General features: G+C 44.9%; 1 protein-coding gene across 1 annotated transcript in view; it reads left to right on the top strand.

Annotated features, from left to right (window-relative positions):
- Positions 1-7,379: 7,379 nt before the first annotated feature.
- LOC141155003 (cytochrome P450 2G1-like) overlaps positions 7,380-27,067 on the top strand; it is a 35,889-nt gene continuing 16,201 nt past the window's right edge. Inside the window, exons 1-3 of the mRNA XM_073641595.1 lie at positions 7,380-7,647; positions 8,134-8,296; positions 13,863-14,015. Coding sequence (XP_073497696.1) covers positions 7,468-7,647; positions 8,134-8,296; positions 13,863-14,015 — 496 coding nt within the window. The 5' untranslated portion in view covers positions 7,380-7,467. The remainder of the gene's footprint in view (positions 7,648-8,133; positions 8,297-13,862; positions 14,016-27,067) is intronic.

The raw sequence follows: 27,067 nt of genomic DNA, 5'->3' as shown, positions 1-27,067 counted from the left end.
TATTACATATTACTCTTTAATCCGTTTTCCTTCTCTCAAATCACAGTCAGCTCTACTGTACTGCCCCTTCTCCTACACTGCTTGCTTGGAGATGCGTCACATATACTGTATGTCTTTTGTGCTAAGTGAAACTTGTTATCACTCTGCAGTGAAATCAGAAAAGCCTACATCTGTGTTAGATGTAATGATACCCTTCTCTGATCTCACTGTACAGGGTTTATAAGATGCTGTGAACACAATATACATAAGCATGACTCCTCTCTAGACTTGAGAAGGGGGAGGAGTACAGCAAAACTGACACAGCTATGAAAGGATGAGAGCTGATAACAGGGTTTGTAATGTGACACAGCTAAACTCAGCTGCACATTCTAACTTTCTAATGAAGCAGGAGGTTAGACCAAGAGATCAGTGCTGTATCAATATATCACACAGTGGGAAAAATAAGCTATGTTGGAGGCATGTTTTTTCTCTAGTATGTTGCTGCCTACTTTGATTGTCAATATCTCTGCACTGGAGAGTCAAAATAAAAAAAACAGTTTTATTCCCCTCTGCAGTCATTCTTATGTAATGTGTCCAGTTTAACATGAAAAATTTGATGAAAGGTCCGCTATAAAGACATTATCATCACTGTCCCCATTGGGGCTCATAGTGTAAATTAGGGAAATCTCCAGAAACTGGCTCATATAGAAAATAGAATGTGTTACTCTAGATGCCTGCATCAACTTTATCTGTGATTTTATATTTGCTTCTCACAAATGTGTATGAGGTTGATACAGGTTTAGAGGGATGCTACTCTTGACTAGGAATATATACATGCAACTACATGAGCAAACTGCTTCACAAATTCTAAGGACAATTGATTTTCAAATTCTCCCATCCAGGCACTAACCAGGCACAACCCAGCTTAGTTTTCGTGATCAGATCAGATGGGGAATGTTCAAGGTGGTGTGGCTGTAGGCAAATTCTTTTTATATTCTATGCTGTACCCATGTGCATAAAAAAGGGGATTTTCCATTACTACCTAACAAATCAAGTAAAAAAAGTTACATTTTCTACACCAATAAAGTTTTCTTTGTTGTTTTCTGTCGTCAATATTAACTTTTAAAATCATTCTGGTTGTTTTCGACCCCTTAGGAATGGTTTTCACAAGCAACATGAAAAGATGGAGGGAGCTTTGTAGATTTTGTGTTTCTGCAATGCGGGATTTCGGCATGGGAAAAAGGACTATAGAGGATCAGATTCAAGAAGAAGCTTTGTGTCTAGCGATGGAATTCAAGAAAATAAAAGGTGTTTACAGGCGATAATAACATTGATGTTTTATGTAATGATTTCCAAAATCGAAGCAATTTTTGTTTTAGGAAAAAAATCTTATTACCCAGAAAAAAATAAAAACCACATCACATATATATAGCAACATGGATATGAAGTCATACACGTACAGAGAGTCAAATGCTTGCTATATCTTTGTGGATTACATTGGAAGCAATTATCATCCAGGCTTTATTTGTAAAAATATAAAATTGACAAAGCGGCAACTTGACTAGACTTTGACACATTTTATCTATTTTATTTATGCTGTAATATTCCAAAGCGCTTTACCGACATCATCAACACTGTCCCCATTGAGGCTCACAATCTACATTCTCACTCAGTATTAGTGATGAGCAAGCATGCTCATCACTACTTGTCACTCGCCTGAGCAACACAGTGCTCGGGATGCTCGTTACTCAGCAAAAAATATTTTTTCAATGTTCGGACGGGAGATCGAGTCCCCGCCCCGCATGTTTGGAGCTTTTTAGGCAGCCAATAAAAATGCGAGGATTGCCTGCCAGTCACTGTAATCCCGTAGCCATGTTGGTTGTGGCATTACAGTGATTGGCTGGCCGCATAGCGTCATCGGGTCTATATAAGATTTGGGACCCTATGCTCGTCACAGTCTACCCCGGAAACAGGCAGAGTAGGGAAATGTGCTTCAGCTGAGCAAGGGAGAGAATTTTATTTGCACTTAGGCAGCGATTCCACACCACATTTATTTCTTGTATCTGCAACAACAGCCCTTGTAAGGGCTCATTCTATTGAATATCAATACTGCAGTAAGGAGTAGTCAGGGAGAATATTGTAGGACATAATAGGGTTCATTGCATGTTTTTTCTGCTGCTGGAACTCATATTGTTTGCCCTTTCAGGGATAATAATATTCTATTTACTCTTAATCCAGCTAATTGTTGTGAAAATAAATATAATAAACCATTTATACTGGTCCATTTCTGCGTTAAAAGAATAAAGCCAGACTTGGTTGATTTGAATATCATCGCTATATAGTGCAAGCAGTGAAAAAGTCCATCAGAGGTGTGCTAAATTTGCTTAGATCCAAATACTGCAAAGTTTTTTCAGCATCAAAATATTCTGTGCTAATTTAACTGCGACAGTCGTGCGTTCAAAACATAAATCCAGAGTTGGCCGATAGCCAGTAGCATCACTATATTGCTATTGCGCTGTACCAAGTTGTTCTGAGGTGGAAAAATTTCACTCCACAGTTTTCTCAGCAGAGGAATATCATACCTCATACGTAAATTGAAATGGGCAAGGCTTGTGGTAAGGGACGAGGAAGTGGATGTGATGCTGATGGTGAGTGCAGAGGCCAAAGCTATGGACAAGTTGAAACCATGCCTGCTGCTGGAGCACAACAAACACACATCGTGTCGACCTATCTTCCTGTTGCACTTTTTAGGGTGTGCGGAACACCACTCTTGAAGACAGAGCATTGTGAAAAGGTTGTTGGTTGGATAGCAGATAATGCTTCTAGTCAGTTTGCAAGCACCACTCTGTCTTCCACACAGTTAAGTCTCAGTAGCCGTGACTCTGGAACACAAAATCCTCACCATGTTCCTCCTTCCTCCCACCATGTCGAATGCCCAGAGACAAGTGATCCCACACTTGGACAATCTAAAAAGCTGTTCACATTTCCATTTATAGATTCTGGCCTTTCGCCCTACCAACTTCAAGTGGAACATAAGGAGATCGCATGTAGCAATGCCCAAATATTTGAGCAGCCACAGTCACAAAAAGATGTAATGGGAAAGTGTAATTACTGTTGCAAGAGGTGGATGATGATGAGACACAATTGCCAGCAAGTTAGGAGGAGGATCAGGGTGCGGAAGTAGAAGATGAGGTTGAGTACGATGAAGTCAGTGACCTAACCTGGGAAGGTGACATGCACGGCAAGGACAGCAGCTTTTGAGGTGGATGGAGACACAAGGTGGGCAACTGTTCCCCAGAACACCAACATGACAGAAGATGCCAGTCCAAAGGTTAGGTCTTCCCATGTATGGCGCTTTTCTAAAGACTGTCCAGTTATCCCAAAACAAGACCATTTGCAATATCTGCCATGCCAGCATCAGGAGGGGCAGCAAAACTACCAGCCTGACCACCACCGACATGCTGAGGCACATGAGAGCAAAGCACCTGACTAGTTGGGTGTAAACGCCAAAGTACAGAAACAGTGTCTGCGGGTGTCACTACTGCCTCTTCCCCTGTTGTACATGCACGCCAATCCCCTGTCCATGATACAGGCAAAGATGCCTCCCACCCTGCACCTGTCGTTGCACACTTGCAACCACAATAGGCAACCACGTCCACGTCCTTGACCTAGCACAGCGTTCAGTTGTCCCTACCCCTGTCCTTGGAACACAAGCACAAATATGCAGCCACCAACCCACAGGCCAAAATACTAAAAGGCCATATTTCCAGACTGCTTGCACTGGCAATGTTGCCGATTAGGCTTGTGGAGATGGAAGCTTTCCACAGCCATATGGTGGCGGCCATCCCTTGGTACTCGTTCCCCAACTGACGCTATTTCTCCTTGTATGCCATACCCACCTTACACAAGCATGTGTCCCATAACATTACCTGTGCCCTCACCAACGCAGTTACTGGGAAGGTCTACTTAACCATGGATACATGGACAAGTGCTTGTGGCCAGGGTTGCTACATTTCTATGATGGCACACTGAGTGAATATTATGGAAGCCGGGACCCAGTCAGCCCCTGGGATGGAACTCATGGGATGGAATAGCGACAACAGGCTCAGCTGAAGCTAATCTGCTCAGGTGACAAATTGCACACCACGGCAGAATTGTTGAAAGGTCTAACAGACCAGACTGATCTGTGGCTCTTGCCTCTGAACCTACAGTCAGGCATGGTGGCGGCTCTGAAGCTTGGCAATTTTACACACATACCATGCCTGGCCCAGGTGCTCAACTTAGTGGTTCAGGGGTTTCTCAAAACTTACCTTGATCTACCTGAGCTGCTTGTACAAGTACGCTGCGTGTGTGTCCATTTCCGTAAGTCAGCTACAGCTTCCTCTGCCCTAACAGTGCTTCAGAAGCATTTGCAATTTTCAGCTCACCGACTGATGTGCGATGTCACCATGCATTGGAACTCAACATTATACATGTTGGCAAGGCTTTGTGAGCAGCAGAGGGAAGTAGTTGGATTCCAGTTCCAACATGTCCATCAGTAATCCGGTCGGCCTCCGCAAATAAGAGCCAAAAAGTGGGCATAGATGTCTGGCATCTGTGCCATTCTCCAAAATTCTGAGGACTCGACCAAAATGGTTATTTGGCAATTATGCCGTAATCAGCATAATCATCCTTCTTCTCTGTCTACTGAAACGCTCGCTGCTCACAATTAAAGAGGAGAAGAAACTATATAGGGTGATGCTACAGATCCCAGACTCATCTCATCTTCTCAACAGATTGGGTGGATTGGGTGATTTGGGTGAGGAGGAAGAACAGAAGCTTGGTATGGGTGAGCTATCACACTAGGGATAGCGTATTACACGCATCTAGTCAGTGATTTTTACCTTATACTCCTTGCTGCTGCAACTGAACAAAAAAAATTATATTCTATTCCCTATTAACCCTCAACTGGTGAGGTGGGGCTTTTGTCACGCAACTGGTGATGTGGGGTTTCCTATACCCCAGTGTTTAGAAATCTCTTATTTTTTCAGAAAATGCAAAGATCACATTTGTTTTAATCGTTTTCTTATTGGTGATTGATTACACATGACTATAACACATTTTTGACACCCACAAATGGATGGAAGCTAGTGAGACACGTATCCTCATACCAGCATTTTTCAATGAATGGCAGTCGAACAAAAATTCCCTGTGGTGTGGCAAACTCCACCTCACTAGTTGAGGGTTAATACCACTGTTAGCTACATTTAGTATAGGGACTCGTGATAGGTATCATCTGGTGGATATGGGTGTTCATTGTCTGCACACACATCTCTTCCACTGTCTATAACTTGATTGCTTTATTACAAAAAACTCATTAACAGATTTGTGATGTTGTACTTAGAAATTCATCAAAGCAGGCAAAATTAAGTGATTTAATATGTCCGTTCACAGCTACTCTGTAGCATCTGTTTGTAAGAGGTAGTGGTGGGAGACTTTGCGCTACTGGAGCTGTAAAACTTCAGAACTCTCCAGTGCTTTACTTCTATACATTTCTAGGTGCTTCTTGAAGTATGTTTAGGGTCATTGACCTGTTGGAAGACCCATTATCTAGAATTCAAACCCAGCTTTCTAACACTGGGCACTACAATGCGACCAAAAATCTTTTGGGAAGCTTCACATGTCATTATGTCATTATTCACATGTCATTATTCACAGTCAAGGCACCCAGGGCCTTTATTGGTAGGCCTCATTCCATTTACAGTAAATGGTTGAATGATGTGCTTTAGCAAAAAGCTCTATCTTGGTTTCATCTGATGACTGCTGGCCGTCTATAAATACTTGAGGCCCCCTGCTGACGCTCTATAAATTGAGGGTGCCGCCTGCTGGCACTCCAAGTTTCAAACTTTGCAGAATATATACAGTGGGGAAAAAGGTATTTAGTAAGCCACCAATTGTGCAAATTCTCCCACTTAAAAAGATGAGAGAGGCCTGTAATTGACATCATAGGTAGACCTCAACTATGAGAGACAAAATGAGAAAACAAATCCTGAAAATCACATTGTCTAATTAGTAAAGAATTTTTTTTCAAATTTTGGTGGAAAATAAGTATTTGGTCAATTACAAAAGTTCATCTCACTACTTTGTTATATATCCTTTGTTGGCAATGACAGAGGTCAAATGTTTTCTGTAAGTCTTCACAAGGTTGTCACACACTGTTGCTGGTATGTTGTCCCATTCCTCCATGCAGATCTCTTCTAGAGCAGTAATGTTTTGGGGCTGTCGCAGGGCAACACGGACTTTCAACTTCCTCCAAAGGTTTTCTATAGGGTTTAGATCTGGAGACTGGGTAGGCCACTCCAGGACCTTGAAATGCTTTTTACGAAGCCACTCCTTTCTTGCCCTGATGGTGTTCTTGGGATCATTTTCATGCTGAAAGACCCAGCCACATTTCATCTTCAATGCCCTTGCTGATGAAAGGAGGTTTGCACTCAAAATCTCACTATACATGGCCCCATTCATGCTTTCATGTACACGGATCAGTCATCCTGGTCCCTTGACAGAGAAACAGCCCCAAAGCATGATGTTTCCGCCCTCATGCTTCACAGTAGGTATGGTATTCTTTGGATGCAACTCAGCATTCTTTCTCTTCCAAATACAACGAGTTGTGTTTCTACCAAACAGTTCTACTTTGGTTTCATCTGACCATATAACATTCTCCCAATACTCTTCTAAATCATCCAAATGCTCTCAAGCAAACTTCAGACGGGCCTGGACATGTAATGGCTTAAGTAGGGGGATAAGTCTGAGTCCGTGGCGGCGTAGTGTGTTACTGATGGTAGCCTGTGTAACGTTGGTCCCAGCTCTCTTCAGGTCATTCACTAGGTTCCCCCATGTGGTTCTGGGGTTTTTGCTCACCATTCTTGAGATCATTTTGACTGCACGGGGTGAGATCTTGTGTGGAGCCCCAGATTGAAGGAGATTATCAATGGTCTTGTATGTCTTCCATTTTCTAATTATTGCTCCCACAGTTGATTTCTTCACACCAAGCTGCTTACCTATTGCAGATTCAGCCTTCCCAGCCTGGTGCAGGGCTACAATTTTGTTTCTGGTGTCCTTCGACAGGTCTTTGGTCTTCACCATAGTGGAGTTTGGAGAAAATCAGAGAAAATGAAAATTTTGCAGTGGTCTGTTAATTTTTGCTTTATAGGAATACATAAAACCTGAATCCAAGCAAGAAAAGTAGCTCCTGCTTGCCCCAGCTCTTGGGGATTGCATTATTATATAGGGTATTTTGTAAAATATTACAAAGCACCCAGTTCATTAAACACAGTCTCTTTCTAAACCTAACCCCGAAAGTTTCTAAAAATTTCCTGAATTAATATTGAACAAAACACATGTCAAATGAGGCCACACTTAACCTCACCCATGTTCTAATCCTTACTTGACATAGTAAGAGCAGAACTGTCTTCAAGCAAGAAAACATCTGAAGAACAATCAGAAGCCAGAATGCATCTCTCAGAAAATATTACCTTCCTTCTTACAGCGGTGGTGTCCTGTCTTATCTTAATCATAAGTTTTATGCATTTTTGGAGAAAGGGGAACTTACCACCTGGACCCACCCCACTGCCAATATTGGGAAACCTACTACAACTAAGCAAAGGGGGCATAGTGAAATCTCTGCTGAACGTAAGTGTTTACCAAGATCTGATCAATCTATTAGTAAGTAATAAAAAGTTATATTTGCTTTTTGAACTGTATAGACACGCTATTGTGCCAGCAGAAGGGACAAATGCCGGTCTCTGCTGCCATCACTGAATCAACAATGGTCGTGACTGACCGAGGTTAGAGACAAGGGCGCAGTGGAAGGGATGGCACTATTGTAATATTGAAGGTCAAAAAATTGACTCATTGATCAGCACTGAGTATTTATGTAGTAAATCACCCTTTTTTGCAGTACCATCTGAGGAAAGAGACTCTCATGTAAAGATTTTGCTCTCATTAGGGCTAATAAGCAACAGACCACTTGTGGAAGTCACTATCGATTTATTTGCATTACAATAAAGTCATTTTTCATCCCCAGTGGAAACCTCAGATTTATAGGGCTCTTGTTTAAAATATTAAGGAAAGTTTATTATTTTGACATGGCAATATCCATTTTCAAATTCCATTCAGCTTAGTGAGAAATATGGAGAAGTGTTCACAGTCTACCTGGGTTCCCGACCAGTCATAGTGGTCACAGGATACAAAGCTGTGAAAGAAGTTTACGTGGACAGAGGAGATGATTTCTTAGCTCGAGGTGACATCGCTTGCTTTGATTCTGTCTACAAAAATTATGGTGAGTCTCTCTTTCATCACTTTAAAGTGTTCAGAGGCAGCAATGGTGGAGGTAGATGGCAAAAGCCATCTGTTAAAAAAATATCTGTGTTGGTCTTCAGATCTTTAAGAGCCTTTGGACAAAGAGATTACCACCTAATGGATCTCTAGCAAATATACCAATTTCAATTATTTTAGCTCCATCATGTTTATACAGTGTTTTAAGGAGGACCTTTTTCATATTGAACTGGATACATGATGTAGTAGTGACTGCGCAGTGGAATAAAACAATTAGATTTTTTAATTTCGCCTTTCCATAACAGAGATTTTAGCAACTCCAAGCAGGTGTTAACAGATAGTTTTCACTGTGGGTTTGTAGTTATTCTCACTGTATAAGTCGCCCAATCATAAGAAGACAGAAACACAGCAGGAATAGAACACACCCACACCATAGCTTAGGTTTCTCAGTGTGTGAGATGTAAGGATACTGAGCTGATCTCCTAGTCTAACTTCCTGCAGGATTAGAAAGTACAGCTGAATTTAGCTGTGTCGTGTTACATAGGTTTATCAGTTTTCTTCCTATCAAATTACTGTCAACTCTTCTGTACTGATCATTCATCTACACTGTTGTTTGCAGATGAGACTCATTTATGTTTTTTGTGCAGCTTGTTATTGCTCTGCAGTGAAAGCAGAAAAGACTATTTTTCACTGCACATGGATTACAAGACGCTGTGAACACATTATACATAAGTGTGATTTCTCTCCTGACAGGGGGATGGTGGGTGGAGTACAGGAAAGCTGACAGTGCTATGAGGAGATCAGATAAAAGGTTTGGAATGTGGTACAGCTAAACTCAGCGGCATTTCCATATAAAGTAGGAGGTTAAACCAAGAGATCAGAACTGTATCGTTATAGCTCACCCGGAAAAACAAGCTGTGGTGGAGGTGTGTTTTTTCTGTACATCTTGCAGCGACTGTGGCAGCAATGACGAGCCCTTTTTCTGTATGTCATTTTGCATGGTTGCGCACAGATGAACGACCTCTGCACAGTTTCGATATGGCTACTAAGACTGTTAGCGCTGACGATGCCATCATCAGCATCACTATTCCGGTCATCCACATACTGGAGCAAACGTTGAACAGTCTGCCGGAGGAGGTTCTGATTAGTGATGAGCGAGCATTAAAATGCTCAGGTACTCGTTGTTTGGGTCGAGCAAATTGGAATGCTCGAGTGCACGGTCTGAGTAACGAGCCCAATGTAAGTTTATGGGAAACTCAAGCATTTTTTTTGCGGCTCCCCCGGCGGTCTGCAGACGGCCTTAAAATTGCCCAAATCAATGGAAACAGTGCTAAAATCAAATGGGAACAGCATAGGGATGATCCCTGGAAGCATTTCTGACTCCCAGGTCACTGCTGTCAACAACGCTGTCAGAGGTATTACGCCACTTTTATGGACTCACAATAAAACATGCAAAAATGAAAACAAAAAGGATTTTCCTGGGAAATATGTTAAAAAACATCCTTTCCATGGTAATGACTTGTATATAAGGCAAAATAAATAACAAAAAACTAAAATGCTCTTCCACACCTTGGGCTATGTTCACACATAGCGTTTTTGATGAGTTTTTGCACTGCTTTCAACCAAGACAAATTGAATTCACTGGGAAATGTCATTTTAACATTTTACAACCTTATCTGGCCATGTGGTGTGTGACACATCATCAGACACATGCATACAGTGCAGAAAAGACATGGAAACAGCATGGGGAAGACCCCTTTAAGCATCTCTGACTCCCAGGTCACTGCCTAAAATTGTGCCCATCATAAGTGATCCTTGGCACATGCGAAGATGCCTCCCACCATGCACCTGTCGTTGTAGACTTGCAACAATCACCGTCCATGTCCTTGTCCCAGCGCAGCATTCTGTTGTCCCTACCCTATTCCTTGGAATGCAAGTGCAAGTATGCAGCCAGCCGCCCACCCACCCACAGGTTGCAATACTATACTGCTAAATTTTTAGACAGCTGCTTGCACAGCCATATTCTTTAGCTTGGTGAAAAGACATGGGAAACCGTATCTATTCCAGCTGCCATTTCTCCTAGGAAGTCCTCTAAAGCTGCTTGCACTTGAAATGTGGCCTTTTAGGCTCATGGAGGTGGAAGCTGTCCACAATCTCATGGTGACGGTGGCCGGATGTCCATACTCAGTCCCTAGCCGCCACTAAATCTCCCTGTGTTGTCTCCGCCTTCCACAAGCACGGGTCCCACAACATTACCCGTGCCCTCCCCAGTGCACTCACTGGGAAGGACCGCCTAACCACAAACATGCCACAAACACGTGGTCAAGTGAATGTGGCCAGGGACAGTACGGAGCCAGTCTACAGCTTTTTTCTGAGAGTTGTATGTCACCACAGCCATATTCTTTAGCTTGGTAAAAGGACTTGGGAAACCATATCTATTCCAACTGTCACTTCTCTCAGGAAGTCCTCTAAAGCTGCTTGCACTTAAAATGTGGCATTTTAGGCTCATGAAGGCGGAAGCTGTCCACAACCTCATGGTGGCCGGGTGTCCATACTCAGTCTCCAGCCGCCACTATTTCTCCGGGTGTCGTCTCCACCTTCCACAAGCACGGGTCCCACAACATTACCCGTGCACTCCCCAGTGCACCTACAGGGAAGGACCGGCTAATCACAAACACGTGGTCAAGTGAATGTGGCAAGGAATGGTGCGGAGCCAGTCCACAGCTTGTAGGTGAGTTGTATTTCCCCATAGCCATATTGTTTAGCCTAGTGAAAGGGCTGACTTTTGGGAAACCATATCTACTCTGGCTGTCATTTCTCCGTCACCAGGTTCTGCCCATTGTCACACACGAGCATGTCTGTCTGTATGTTGAGCGGTGAGAGCCACAGATCACGCTGCTCTGTTTCGCTTTCAACAACTCTGCAGTGGTGGGCGGTTTGTCACCTAAGCATTGAGTATGTTATCTTCAACACAGCCTGTTGCCGCTTGGCCAAGGCAGTGCTGCAGTGCTTTCAGCTTGTGACTGATGTGGTCTTTCGGAGATGGAGGCCAAACTGGAGGAGGAGATGAAGGAGCTGAACAATGTGATTACATTGAGGTTACATCGGCGACACTGGTTTTTATACTAAAGAAAGATCCTACTGTGTTTTTTTTAATGTTATTTTTTAAGACAAATGCATTCACCAGGAAACATAATTTTAACATTTACAACCTTATCTGACCATGTGGTGTGTGACACATCATCAGACACATCCTTATTCATTTATGATGGAGGGACTCTGAAAGTCACAAAGCCTATTTTTATAGGGCCATCAGGCGGCCCTTATTATTCTTAAAGGGCCAGCAGTTGGCCCTCGCTATTGTTAGAGAGCCATCAGCCAGCTATGTTTTGTTGTTCCCATTATTAACGAGTGGGTCTCCTATACTGTTATTGCGCATGCAGTAACTGCAAGGGCTGCCAAAAATTTGGAGGCACTCCAATGCCCCTTGCAAGAGATGTAGAGGTCAGTGAGCGTCCTAAAAACAATGTTCCCATTATTAGGAAGTGGGTCTCCCATAGTGCTTGCCTATGCAGTGAAGCAACGGCTGCCAACAATTTGGAGGCACTCCAATGCCCCTTGCAAGAGATGTTGATATGTTGATATGGTGCATATGGTGGTGATATGGTGGTGGAGGATGGGGATGCAGAGAAGGAGGAGGACAAGAACAAATAGACAAAATAAGGAAGCGTATGCCCATGTCTGGGTATGAAGACAGAGGAGCATGGGAATAGAGTTAGAACTCCCCAAAAAAAGACACTGTATTTGAGTTTATGATACACTTCTATCATTCGGTGGTGTTGAGAAGTCTGGCCCAATCCAGCCCTTGTTCATTTTTATAAGTGTCAGCCTGTCAGCATTTTCAGTTGTCAGGCGAATGCGCCTATCGGTTATAATTCCATTGGCATGACTAAAAACCCGCTCTGACAAAACGCTAGCGGCAGGGCAGAAAGGACCTCCAAGGTGTATAGAGCCAGACTTGTCCAGCTTGGATACTCAATAACTATAAGGCACAGAGTAATCACGGAGGACGTTGGTACGGTCGGCAAGGTACTCCCTCACCATCTTCTGAACTTTTCCCTCCTTGTGAGAGTACCCTCCGCCTCAGGGCCTGTGCGATGGAAGGGTCTGAGAAAACTGTCCCAGAACTTAGACAGTGTTCCCCTGCCTCTGCTGGATTGCATTTGTGGCTCTGTTGCCCGTATTCCTTGGTTGTCCAACTAACTGCTGCCAGCATTTTCAGATGGGAATTTTTTCATTAATTCCACAACAAGGGCCTACTCATACTGCTCCATTTTATTAGGCCTGTCCTGCAAAGGAATAAGAGATATAAAGTTCTCCCTGTACTGTAGGTATAGAAGCGTCACCAACCAGTAATGACTGTCATCCAAAATTTGGACAATGCGAGGATTATGGGAAAGGCAGAGTAACATAAACTCAGCTATGTGTGCCAGACTGCAAAGAGGCAAGACTTTCGTGTCCTCACCAAGAGGACGACTGACCATGCTCTCCTCATCCTCCTCTTCTTCCTTCTCCTCCCTGTCCTCAGGCCATCCACGTTGAACAGACGGTATGGCAGTTGTGCAGGCAGTACCATATATAGTGCAGGAAACTAGCTCCTGTTCTTCCTCCTCCTCCTCTTCCTCATTGTCACCCCTTCCACGTTGGGATGAGATGAGGCTGGGCTGTGTATAATCATCCTGTATGGTTCCTTGCTCCATCTCATCGTGCTCTGCCTGCAATGCATCCTCTTTAATTGAGAACAGAGAGCGTTTCAGAAGACAGAGAAGCAGGATGGTGACGCTAATTATGGCATCATTGCCGCTCACCATCTTGGTGGAGTCCTCAAAGTTTTGGAGGATGGTACATATGCCTGACATCCATGTCCAACCCTGAGGTTTTATGTGTGGAGTCTGACCTGAATGCCGACGGCCATGTTGATACTGGTAGTTAATATCTGCCCTCTTCTGCTCACAAATCCTTCCCAACATCTGCAGTGTAGAGTTCCAACGTGTGGGGACATCGCAGGTCAGTTGGTGAGCTGGAAGCTTCAAATGCTGCTGAAACACGGCAAGAGCGGCGGAAGCTGTAGCTGACTTTCTAAAATGGGCACACAGGCGGCATACTTTGACAAGCAGATCCGGCAGATCTGGGTAGGTTTTGAGAAATCGCTGAACCATGAGGTTAAGCACATGGGCCAGGCATGGTACATGTGTGAGCTTGCTTCGCCTCTATAGCATGTCTATTTCTTACACATTCCTCACATGTATTAAAGCTGTCAAACAGTTGCAAATCATGCACACGGGAGTGATTCAAACATAACACCGAGCAGCTGTAAATACTCGGTGCTCGCCCGAGCATACTCGGCGAAAGGGTTAACAAAACATACTCGCTCATCAGTAATAACTACCTAACAAAACAAGTAAAAAAAAAGTTATATTTTCTACACCAGTTGATTTATAGTTTGCTATGTTATTTGACTGCATGAATATTAACTTGTAAAATTATTCTGGTTATTTTCAATCCCTTAGGAATTGCAGTCGGGAGCAACATGGAGAGGTGGAGGGAGCTTCGTAGATTTTCTGTTTCTACATTGCGAGATTTTGGCATGGGAAAAAAGACTATAGAAGATCAGATTCAAGAAGAAGCTTCGTGTCTAGTGACAGAATTGAAGAAAACAAAAGGTTGTCATAGTAGATAATAACCTGATCTCTTATGTGATGGTTTCAAAAAAATTGAAGCATTTTATATTTTAGTAAAAAAAATCTCATTACAAAGCAAAAATATAAGATAAATCACATACATATAGAGACATGGGTATAAAGCCACACATGTACAATGAGTAAAATGGTTGCTATATCTTTGCAGATTACTTTGGAAGCAATTATCCTCCAGGCTTTATTTTTAAAAATCTAAACTTGGCAAAGAGGCAACTTGTCTAAGCTCTGACATGGGGTGTTTGCCGCTAACATCTTTAATTTATTGATTCTAATCAAAAGGGAAAATTTATTTATTTTACGCGCTAATATACAGTATAGTGCCATCATATTCTGCAGCGCTTTACAGACATCATCATCATTGCTGTCCCCATTGGGACTCACAATCTACATTCTCAATTAGTATGTCTTTGGAGTGTGAGAGGAAATCAGAGAATTCAGAGGAAGGTCAGACAAATCTGGATAAAAAAACATATAAACTCCTTGCAGATGTTGTCTTTGGTGGAATTTGAACACAGTGCTGCAAAGAAAGAGTGCTAACCACTGAGCCACCATGATGGCCAAAGAATGAATCATTCTCTTCTTTTTTTAGATCCAATCCCAGATTTACACAAAAAGTGAAAATAAACAAGGAGAGCAGGAAATACAGTAGAAAGTCGGTGACTGAGTCCAATCTTGTGTCCCATTTATTTGGCTGTAAAATCCTGACCCAGGAACAAGTCTAATGTCTTAAAATAAGAAAATGATAGCTCCCAGTTAGTTCAGATTATTAGCTTTATATTAAAAAAAGGTTTTATACATGGTCATTGGAACAATTGCACAGGGGGACTGATAAGGTTTGTTATGGTAAATATTTATTCTTTGTTTTGATTATTATTTAGACAATTAAATCTACCTATATATCTTAAGATAATTTTGTATTTTAGTATTAGCTTTATAAATTTTACTAGATGGTGGCCCGATTCAAACGCATCGGGTATTCTAGAATATGTATGCAGTACACCGGGCGCAATCAGCACAGCGGTTTTTAAATTTGGCGCCAATATGGCTGATTGGTCACGCCCGCCGGCCGCGACCAATCAGCACAGCGGTTTTTAAATTTGGCGCCAATATTGCTTATTGGTCGTGGCCGGCGGCCGCGACCAATCAGCACAGCGATTTTTAAATTTGGCACCAATATCGCTGATTGGTCGTGGTCAGCGACCGCGACCAATCAGCGAGCCGTGTTAGTGAGGGACGGAGAGCCTGGCGCTGCGGGAGATGACCGGCTGCTCGCAGCAGAAGTATCCCGACCGGCGGCGCCGCTCCCTGGTCCTCCCTTCACACTTGCCGTTGGGAGATCAGCGGCCCTAGCCGCTGATCTCCCGACGGTAGCCGCATGGAGGTCAGCGGCGCCGCCGGTGGGGGTGTACTTCGGAAGCATCGCCACTGACCTCTGTGAAGAGCGGTGTTTAAAGTTGGTGCCAATATCGCTGATTGGTCGCAGCCGGCGGCCGCGACCAATCAGCAGATCAGTGTTTAAACTTGGTGCCTATATAGCTGATTGATCGCACCCGTCGGCAGTGACCAATCAGCGTCGTATTAGTGTGGGCCCGGGAGCGGCGCTGCTTGTGCGGGTACTTCCGCTGCGAGCAGCTGGGAGATGACCGGCTGCTCGCAGCAGAAGCATCCCGACCGGCGGCGCCGTTCGCCGGTCCTCTCTTCACATTTGCTGTCAGGAGATCAGCGGCCCTAGGCGCTGATTTCCCGACGGTAGCCGCATGGAGGGCAGCGGTGCCGCCGGTCGGGGTCCTTCTGCTGCTAGCAGCCGGGAGATGACCGGTCATCTCCCGGCTGCATCACCGCTGACCTCCGTGCGGCAGATGAGCCGCTAACGGCCGCCATCTTTTTTCTGAAATCCCGCGTCGCTGATTGGCCGCGGCCGGACCAATCAGCAACGCGGGATTTCATGGACAGACAGACAGACAGGCTAATACAATTATATATATTAGATTCAATAAAGCAATAACACAAGGCATTGTCTCTGATATAGAGGTGTCTTTGTGTTAACTTTTCTTTGATACAAAAGTGTAACACGGGTACTTTAGATGAAGTGACACAGAAACACAGAGCAGCCAATACGGGGTTTATAAACAGGGGAGGTTTATGATAACAGGGTCAATCTCCACACAGGGAGTAACACGGGAAAATATGGGGGATAAACAAGCGAAAAGCAGGTAAAAGTCTATCACTGACAGTTCACAGTTTAACTGGATGTAGCAGAGTCGAACCGGTTATAATCGACAGTTTTTTAACTTAGCTGACTCTTGCTCCCCACAAGGAAGTTGCCAGCTGATGCCGGTGTTGATTTTTCAGGCTTCCCCACCCAAACAATGATTCCCGTCTTCTGGCGGCAGCGGGCGGTCTCCGGTTTTACCCGCTGAGCCCCTAGTCCATAACACGACACCTCACATACCCGGCTCCACCGACCCTGCTTCTCTTCTCTAGTCGGCTTGACTCCTCCGGACCACTGCACTCGGCTCTTGCTCCCAGTCCTGGAGCCAGGAGCCTGGACCCTCTCACGCTGCTCTGCTGAGCAGGACCCCACTCCGCTTTCCCGTGCAAACGTCCTCATCTCTTCCTCTCTCTCCCCACGTCACCAGTCTCTCGGTCACCTGACCTCCCAGCTCTCACTCTGGACATGCCCCCAGCTTCCCAGTCACCTGACTCTCGTTCTCGCAGTCTATCTTCCCCCTGCAACCAGAGGCACGGCCTCGTCAGTTCCGGATCCCTTGCTCTGAAAGCACTTACACCCCGGTCTTCCCCCTACAGAAGGCATAGAAAGCTGGTTAGAACCAATTTCAAGGTATTTAGCAGTTTCCTTAATTTACGACTTTGTTATTCACAATTAAAATATCTTCTTCTTTAGGTAATGTAAAGCCATACCCCTTTTCATATCTTTGTAGTTGTAATAAAAACTTGTGACTGAGCATCTGAGATCAGACAAGAACGTACACTAACAGAAACTGATTAGTGCTCCAGCCTCCGATCGATGACTTTCTGATTTGATCAAAACTGGAAAATGTGTGAAACCTTGTGAGTAGAGATGAGCGTTGTTCGACTCGAACTGTTCGCCAATCTCAAATTCGAGCTGTTTTGGGCGGTGTTCGAGCCGTTCAGCGAACACGAACGATTTGAGAAAAATTCGGCTGTTCGAGGTTATGTTCGATAACTGTTCGTGCACCAAAATCATAACTGGATTTTTTCTCAGTAATGATGAAAATTAATGTTAATACGCAGTTTGAGTGTACAGCGGGGTGGGGGGAGGGGCAGGGGATGGATCTCTGCAGGAACAATGAAGATCTCCATTTTTTTTTCTCTTTCCCGCATTTACAGTGGGGAGGTGCAATCTGTCAGCCTATCAGCAGCGCACACACGGAGCGAAGTGCTTTTTTTCACACAAGCAAGGGCATGTGTCATTGGCAGTGTATGTCACATGTCCTTGCCCTATAAGACCAAGCCATTTTCCCCGTTGCCACCATTTTCTCACTGCTGCAGCTGCATGTTAGACGGCACCGCTGTTGCTGTGTGCGCTATACCTTGTTAATTTCAAGCCAATTTTCGCACAAATCTACAGATAGCTTGGGAGTAGGGAATAGTTGTGATTGCAGTCCTTTTAAGGACTAGGTTACAGCATTTCCTACGACTTTTATCAGGCAGGTCTGTGCTCTTAAATAGATAGATTGTGGGAGTAAAGACTAATTGTAATTGCAGTCCTTTTCAGGACTAGGTTACATCAGTTCCTATCAGTTTTTGCCAGGCAGGTCTGTGCCAGTGCTGTGCAAGTTTTTTTCACAGCATTTGGCTGAATCTAGCAAAGCTAATCCTTTTTGGCCTATTGCAGAGTGTGTTAGTCAGTGGAGTAGCCTATCTGTGTTGCAAGATATACCACCTGTGTATAGAATACCAATTTTTTTACTGCACCTAGTGAAGTAAAATCTTTTGGGCATAGCATCATTCTATTAGTCCATCTATACTGACCTCCATCAGGTTGCAAATTGAATATAATTTTTTTCTGCATCTAGCTCTGAAAAAATATTTGGGCTTCTAGCAGTGTGTGGGACTTGTTCTATTAGTCCATCTATACTGACCTCCATCAGGTTGCAAACTGAATATAATTTTTTTCTGCATCTAGCTCTGAAAAAATATTTGGGCTTCTATCGGTGTGTGGGACTTGTTCTATTAGTCCATCTATACTGACCTCCATCACGCTGCAAATTCAAAATAATTTTTTGTCTGCATCTAGCTCTGAAAAAATATTTGGCCTTCTAGCAGTGTGTGGGACTTTCTCTATTAGTCCATCTATACTGACCTCCATCAGGTTGCAAATTCAAAATAATTTTTTGTCTGCATCTAGCTCTGAAAAAATATTTGACCTTCTAGCAGTGTGTGGGACTTTCTCTATTAGTCCATCTATACTGACCTCCATCAGGCTGCAAATTAAAAATAATTTTTATCTGCATCTACCTCTGAAAAAATATTTGGCCTTCTAGCTGTGTGTGGGACTTGTTCTATTAGTCCATCTATACCAGGGGTCTCAAACTCGGCTGGGTATATGGGCCGCACATGGAAAAAATTTGAATTTGGGGGGCCGCATTCTTTGTTCATTGTGACATTTTTAGTGATACCATTTTTTTTGTATACACCTTTTGAACATTTTTACCGTGTTTATTTTTTTATGGCTTGGGTCGTTATGGATGTGGCGATAATAAACGTGCACTTTTTTGTGTTTACTTTAGTTTACATATAAAACAGCATTTTTAGTGCCCAATATTTTTTCATGCTTTATTTTCTTTTTTCTTTTTTTTACAATTTTATTTCCCCCTATTGGCCACATACAGTAATATTGTCTTACAATTAGCATCATATAGTATTAATGGAAAACATCTTGTAGTAATGTTCCCCATCCAAGTCCCCATCTTGTACTAATGTGCCCCATCCAGGTCCCCATCCTGTGGCTATGTGCCCCATCCAGGTCCCCATCCTGTGGCAACGTTCCCCATCCTGGTGCCCATCTTGTACTAATGTGCCTCATCCAGGTCCCCATCTTGGGGCTATGTGCCCCATCCAGGTCCCCATCCTGTGGCAATGTGCCCCATCCAGGTCCCCATCTTGTGGCTATGTGCCCCATCCAGGTCCCCATCTTGTGGCTATGTGCCCCATCCAGGTCCCCATCTTGTGGCTATGTGCCCCATCCAGGTCCCCATGTTGTGGCTCTGGTCCCCATCTTGTGGCTCTGTGCCCCATCCAGGTCCCCATCTTGTGGCTATGTGCCCCATCCAGGTCCACATCTTGAGGCTCTGTGCCCCATCCAGGTCCCCATCCTGTGGCTATGTGCCCCATCCAGGTCCCCTCTTGTGGCTATGTGCCCCATCCAGGTCCCCTCTTGTGGCAATGTGCCCCATCCAGGTCCCCATCTTGTGGCTATGTGCCCCATCCAGGTCCCCATCTTGTGGCTATGTGCCCCATCCAGGTCCCCATGTTGTGGCTCTGGTCCCCATCTTGTGGCTATGTGCCCCATCCAGGTCCCCTCTTGTGGCTATGTGCCCCATCCAGGTCCCCATCCTGTGGCTATGTGCCCCATCCAGGTCCCCATCCTGTGGCTATGTGCCCCATCCAGGTCCCCATCCTGTGGCTATGTGCCCCATCCAGGTCCCCATCCTGTGGCTATGTGCCCCATCCAGGTCCCCTCTTGTGGCTCTGCGCCCCATCCCGGTCCCCATGTTGTGGCTCTGTGCCCCCTGTGCTGTTCTTCACACACATAAAATAAAAAAAAAAAAAGATGATTCTCACCTGTCCTCCGCTCCCTCGGCGTCCTTCCTGGAGATGTGGCCCGCAGGCACCACAGAGTCCGACCCCTTGACGATCCCGACCTGGTCCAGGAGGAGCCGCCGACAGCAGCGCTGCATTGCCGCACAGAGACTGTCTCCCAGCACAGCATTTTCAATGTCAGCCGCCGGCCAATCAGAGACCAGCAGCTGACATCTGCATATGGCAATGACGTCATACTCGCTGCGCCGACACGCAGATATCAGCTGCTGGCCTCTGATTGGCCAGCGGCTGGCAATGGAAATGCAGTGCTGGGAAACAGTCTCTGTGTGGCAATTCAGCGCTGCTGTCGGCGGCTCCTCCTGGACCAGGTCGGGATCGTCAAGGGGTCTGTGCCTGCGGGCCGCATAAAGCAGCCTCAGGGGCCGCATGCGGCCCGCGGGCCGCGTGTTTGAGACCCCTGATCTATACTGACCTCCATCACGCTGCAAATTCAAAATAATTTTTTGTCTGCATCTAGCTCTGAAAAAATATTTGGCCTTCTAGCAGTGTGTGGGACTTTCTCTATTAGTCCATCTATACTGACCTCCATCAGGTTGCAAACTGAATATATTTTTTTTCTGCATCTACCTCTGAAAAAATATTGGGCTTCTAGCTGTGCGTGGGACTTGTTCTATTAATCCATCTATACAGACCTCCATCAGGTTGCAAACTGAATATAATTTTTTTCTGCATCTACCTCTGAAAAAATATTTGGGCTTCTAGCTGTGTGTGGGACTTGTTCTATTAGTCCATCTATACTGACCTCCATCAGGTTGCAAACTGAATATAATTTTTTTCTGCATCTAGCTCTGAAAAAATATTTGGCCTTCTAGCAGTGTGTGGGACTTTCTCTATTAGTCCATCTATACTGACCTCCATCAGGTTGCAAATTAAAAATAATTTATATCTGTATCTAGCTCTGAAAAAATATTTGGCCTTCTAGCAGTGTGTGGGACTTTCTCTATTAGTCCATCTATACTGACCTCCATCAGGTTGCAAATTAAAAATAATTTTTTGTCTGCATCTAGCTCTGAAAAAATATTTGGCCTTCTAGCAGTGTGTGGGACTTTCTCTATTAGTCCATCTATAATGACCTCCATCAGGTTGCAAACTGAATATATTTTTTTTCTGCATCTACCTCTGAAAAAATATTGGGCTTCTAGCTGTGTGTGGGACTTGTTCTATTAATCCATCTATACAGACGTCCATCAGGTTGCAAACTGAATATAATTTTTTTCTGCATCTACATCTGAAAAAATATTTGGCCTTCTAGCAGTGTGTGGGACTTTCTCTATTAGTCCATCTATACTGACCTCCATCAGGTTGCAAATTCAAAATAATTTTTTGTCTGCATCTAGCTCTGAAAAAATATTTGGCCTTCTAGCAGTGTGTGGGACTTTCTCTATTAGTCCATCTATACTGACCTCCATCAGGCTGCAAATTAAAAATAATTTTTTGTCTGCATCTAGCTCTGAAAAAATATTTGGCCTTCTAGCAGTGTGTGGGACTTGTTGTATTAGTCCATCTATACTGACCTCCATCAGGTTGCAAACTGAATATATTTTTATCTGCATCTACCTCTGAAAAAATATTTGGGCTTCTAGCTGTGTGTAGGACTTGTTCTATTAGTCCATCTATACTGACCTCCATCAGGTTGCAAACTGAATACAATTTTTTTCTGCATCTACCTCTGAAAAAATATTTGGGCTTCTAGCTGTGTGTGGGACTTGTTCTATTAGTCCATCTATACTGACCTCCATCAGGTTGCAAATTGAATATAATTTTTTTCTGCATCTAACCCAGCCAATAGTTTTGGCTTAATACCACAGTTTGGCCACTCAGCTCTGCTCGGTTTCCATCCATTGTTTTTTTGTGCAAACAACTCCAGAGTTGTGAATTAGTTAACCACCAAAATGAGTGGAAAAAGGCCTGCTGCTGGTGGAAAGGGGAATAGGCGTGTTGGGAAGGGGAAAAAAGGTTGTGTCCGTGGCGTAGGTGTTAAAGCAACAGTAACATCTGCAGAAGAAAGACCATCTTCCAGCCAAACTAAAATGTCTACTTCTTTTAGCGGACAATGTGATAAGATCCCTTTCTTATGGCCACTCCAATCACTACAAATTCCAGATGAGGCACAAAAACAGCAGGTGCTTCAATGGATATCAAGTGCTCCTTTAAGTGGGCTCTCCTCCACATCAACTTCAACATCACAAATACTCCAGTCCTCAAAGGTGTCACCCCAATCGCACTTGCTTCCTCACAGCTCCCAAATCTCCAGCTGCCCGTCTGAGTATGAGGTAGAACAGATGGTTGAGTCTGCAGAGCTGTAGCCTGGGAATCAGAGGTCGACTCCAGCGCTTCTGTGAATCCAGACGAGGAAATGATCTGCACTGATGCCCAGAATCTTTATGAGTCAGATCCAGGACCAGACGCAGAAGGTTCTGACCATAATGTAGACCCTCATTCCCAAACTGTAACTCCTGTTGGTGGAGACAATGAGGAAGACGATGATGAGACTCAAATACCTGATTGGAGAGACAACTTTAGTTTTTTGTCAGGGCAGGAACAGGTTGGCTCTGAGGACGACGGGTGTGATAACGCACAGGGTGATGATGATGAGGTTGGAGATCCCACTTACTGTCAACCCACAGTCAGCCAAGAGATGAGGTCAGCAGAGGAGGTGGAGGAAGATGGTAGTGACGACGAGGTCAGGTTGCGCCTTCCTGGACAGAGACGTAGTACTGGAAGCACGTCAAAAACTGCATCCTCAAACACAACTCTGCCTCTCACCACAAGTCGTGGTGGCTCTTCAGGTCGCATGGGTGCTAAGCCTTGCATAGCCTGGGCATTTTTCAGATCGATAAAGATGACCCAACTCGTGTTATCTGTAACATTTGTCAGCAAAAGCTAAGTAGAGGCCAAAAAATACATAGTTTGAGTACTTCATGCATGAACCGGCACATGGACATGAAGCATAAGTTGCAGTGGGAAGCTGAGTGTGCTACAATGCGGCCTAGCCGGCCGGGCCAACCACCGTCTGCCATATCTTGTGCATCCGCGGCCTCTTCATCCTCTGTGACTGGGGGGACAGCAGTCACACCTGTTTTGGGGCGCAGACCTGCCACCTCTTTACCCGCAACAGCCAGCGTGATTGGCAGGTCATCATTTTCTTTCTAGGTGGTAACACCAGCTGGTGTTGAGCGCTGTCCGACATCGATAGCACCACTTTTGAATCAAGGCAACCTAACATGTCCGCCTGCATCTTCCTCACAGACCGGCAGTTTGCCGGGGACACCCTTATCAACCCCGTCTAAGCACAATAGCCAGCCCTCGGTCCCTCAGATGTGGACAAGTAAAAGACCATTTCCTCCTAGCCATGAGAAAGCTAAGAGGTTGAATTTCACCATCTGCAAGCTCTTGGCCACAGAAATGCTGCCTTTCCGCCTGGTGGACACAGAGGATTTTCGAGACCTTATGTCCGTTGCAGTGCCCCAGTACCAGATGCCCAGTCGGCACTACTTCTCAAAGAAAGGTGTGCCTGCGCTCCACCAGCATGTCGCACACAACATCACCGCTTCTTTGAGAAACTCTGTGTGTGACAGGGTGCATTTCACCACAGACACATGGACAGGGGCGTTACATGTCGCTGACTGGGCACTGGGTAACTATGGTGACAGCAGGACAAGGGGCTGCTGTCCAAGTCTTGCTGTCCCCACGAGTTGTGCGTCAATCCTCTTTATGTCAAAGTTCCTCCACTGCTTCTGCCTCCTCAACCTCCTCTCGGTCCTCCACCTGCACCCAAAGCCTGTCTGGTCATGCCACAAGCTTTCTAACTGCGCAGAAGGGATCCTGCACACCTCCTTACTATGCTGGCAGTAGGGCTCAACGTCCTCAGGCGGTTTTTACTTTGAAATGTCTGGGAAATGTGAGTCACACAGCTGAGGAGTTGTGGTCAGCTCTGGAGAACCAATTTCATGAATGGTTGTCTCCACTGAACCTGAAACCAGGGAAGGACGTGTGCGACAATGCTGCAAACCTGGGTGCGGCCCTTCGCAGGGGCAATGTCACACACGTGCCTTGTATGGCTCACGTTTTGAACCTGGTTGTCCAGCAATTTTTAGCCCACTATCCCAGACTAGATGGCCATCTGCAGAGGGCACAGTCGCTGTGTGCTCACTTCCGCCGTTCGCATCCCGCAGCTCAGCGACTTACATCTCTACAGAAGTCGTTGGGCCTGCCACTTCACCGGCTAAAATGCGATGTGCCTACCCGGTGGAATTCAACTCTGCACATGTTGCAGCGACTGTGGCAGCACCGACAAGCCCTGGTGCAATACGTTCTGACGTATAGCCTGGGCCAACGAGATCCAGAGGTGGGGCAAATCACGCTGGAGGAGTGGTCTCAGATCAGGGACCTATGCACCCTTCTGCACAGTTTTGAAATGGCGACGAAGATGTTTAGTGCTGACGATGCCATTATCAGCATGACTATTCCGGTGATTTACATGCTGGAGCACATGTTAAACAGAATTCGGAGTCAGGTGGTGGCACAAGAGGAGGTGGAGGAATTAGAGGAGGAGGAGTTGGGCTAACATCTGCAAGGTCCAGACGGTCGGCAGCACCAAGGCAGCAGGCATGTGAGGGTGGGGGAGATGGTTTTACCAGGGCGCATGGTAGCAGCCAAACTAGTGAGGAAGGTGCAGGAGCCCAGGAAGAAGTGGAGGACGAACTGATGGAAGACTCATCAGATGAGGGAGACCTTGATCACATTTCTGTTGTGCGAGGTTGGGGGGAGAGGACAGAGGAAGGAAGCATGATTGTTACCTCGCCACCAACACAACAGGGACTTGGTGCTCCTGGATGCGCAACACACATGAGTGCCTTCTTGCTGCACTACCTGCAACATGACCCTCGAATTGTGAGAATTAGAAATAATCCTGACTACTGGGTTGCCACACTGTTAGATCCCCGGTACAAAAGTAAATTTACAGAAATTGTTCCTGCCATAGAAAGGGATGCACGCATGCAGGAGTATCAGCAGAGACTGTTGCAGAATCTTACATGTGCTTTTCCACAAAACACCAGTGGTGCACGTAGTGAATCTCACAGTTCCAACTTGCCAACCGTGGGACCGTCAAGTGTTCAGCACTCAAACCGTAACAGAACCACAGTATCTGCTGGTAACATCAATTTTGCGGAATCATTTCACCACTTTTTTAGCCCATCCTTTGCCATCTATAATAAGCTCCACCAGATTTAAAATTAATAATCATGTTTATCTGTATCTTGACTGGAAAATAATTTGGGCTTTGTAGCAGTGTGCAGCACTGATCCTATTAGGCCATCTATACTAAGCTCCACCAGATTTAAAATTAATAATAATTTTTAGCTGCATCTAGCCCGGAAAATAATTTTGGGGCTCCGAGATGCGCAAGACACATAAGTGCCTTCTTGCTGCACTACCTGCAACATGACCCTCATATTGTCAGAATTCGGAGTAATCATGACTACTGGGTTGCCACACTCTTAGATCCCCCAAACTTTTTGATCATCCTTTTCATTTTAATAAAGACAAAAAAAATGGTCATTTTTGAAATTATAACCATTAGCAGGTTATTAGAAACTGAAATCAAACAGTTTTCAACTCAAAACTTTATTCTAGGTGATGTTACATTTTCACATAGGACCCCTTGTTCGAAAGGAGCTTCTGAACTCTCTCGTCCATTGAATTTGTCAGGTTTTGGATGGTTTCTGCTTCAATTGTTTTGCATGAGGACAGAATACCCTCCCAGAGCTGTTGCTTAGATGTGAACTGCCTCCCGCCATCATAGACACTCCTTTTGATGATGCTCCAGAGGTTCTGAATGGGGTAGAGGTCAGGGGAGCATGGGGGTCACACCATAAGTTTGTCCCCTTTTATGCCCATATCAGCCAGAGATGCAGATGTTTTATGTGCAGCATGAGATGGTGCATTATCATGCAAAAAAATGATCTTGCTGTGAAATACACGGTTCTTCTTCTTGAACCATGGCAGGAAGTGCTGTTTGAGAAAATCCACATACATTATGGAGTTCATCTTTAGCGCCTTCAGGGATCCTAAAGGGGCCGACAATCTCTCTCCCCATGATTCCAGCCCAAAACATTACTCCACCTCCTCCTTGTTGGCGCTGTAGCCGTGTTTGCGTGGGGTGTCCATCAACCAGCCATCCTCCACTCCATCCATCTGGACCATCGAGCGCTGCACGGCACTCATCCGTGAACAAAACAGTTTTGAAATCAGTCTTCATGTAATGTTTGGCCCACTGGAGCCGTTTCTGCTTGTGTGAAGTGGATAGAGGAGGTCGACAGGAGGGCGTATGCACAGCTGCAAACCTCTGAAGGACCCTGCATCTTGTTGTTCGGGGGACGTTGGAGGCACCAGCAGCTTCAAAAACTTGTCTGCTGCTATGACAAGGCTTTTTTGCCGCTGCTCTTTTAACCTGACGTAATTGCCTGTAGGAAAGAGTCCTCAATTTGCCCTTATCAGCACGCACACGTGTGTACTGTGAATCAGCTACATACTTCTTGATTGCCAAGACACTTCATCCTGATCATTGCACAATGTTGATTGTAGTCATGCCTTGACCTAAACACTCCACAATTTGTTGCTTCTCAGCAGCCGACACATCCTTTTTCTTTCCCATTTTGGCAGAAAATGTAGGCTGCTTAATAATGTGAGACAGCCTTCTTAAGTAGTCTTGCCTTTCATTGGACACACCTGCCAAACTAATTAGCACAGGTGTCTGCAATTGCTTACAGTGATATAAAGAGCCCTGACACACATCACCATCAATGAGTTTAACTGACAAACAAACAAATTCTTCCCTTATCACTCCTAAACACTTTTTGCATAATAATTTGGAACACAGTGTACATGTGCTTTTCCACAAAACACCAGTGGTTCACGTAGTGAATCTTACAGTTCTAACTTGCCAACCGTGGTCTGTATGGAGTTGTTCAATAAAGGGCCCAAAATTAAGATAACATAGATGGGAGAGGTCTCTATGAATAGGAATTCCTAAGTATTTGATACCCTGTGAGGGCCAGGCAAAGGGAAAGTTGGACTGGATGGAATCCTATATGGATTTGGGGAGGGAGACATCGAGGGCCTCAGACTTCGCTGCATTGATTTTA

This window comes from Phyllobates terribilis, unplaced genomic scaffold (assembly GCF_046119375.1).
Source record: "Phyllobates terribilis strain yellow unplaced genomic scaffold, ASM4611937v1 Scaffold_7__3_contigs__length_470593459, whole genome shotgun sequence".
Lineage (NCBI taxonomy): Eukaryota > Metazoa > Chordata > Amphibia > Anura > Dendrobatidae > Phyllobates > Phyllobates terribilis.
Note: the sequence above shows the minus strand (reverse complement) of the source record. Positions and strands in the feature narration are given on the sequence as shown.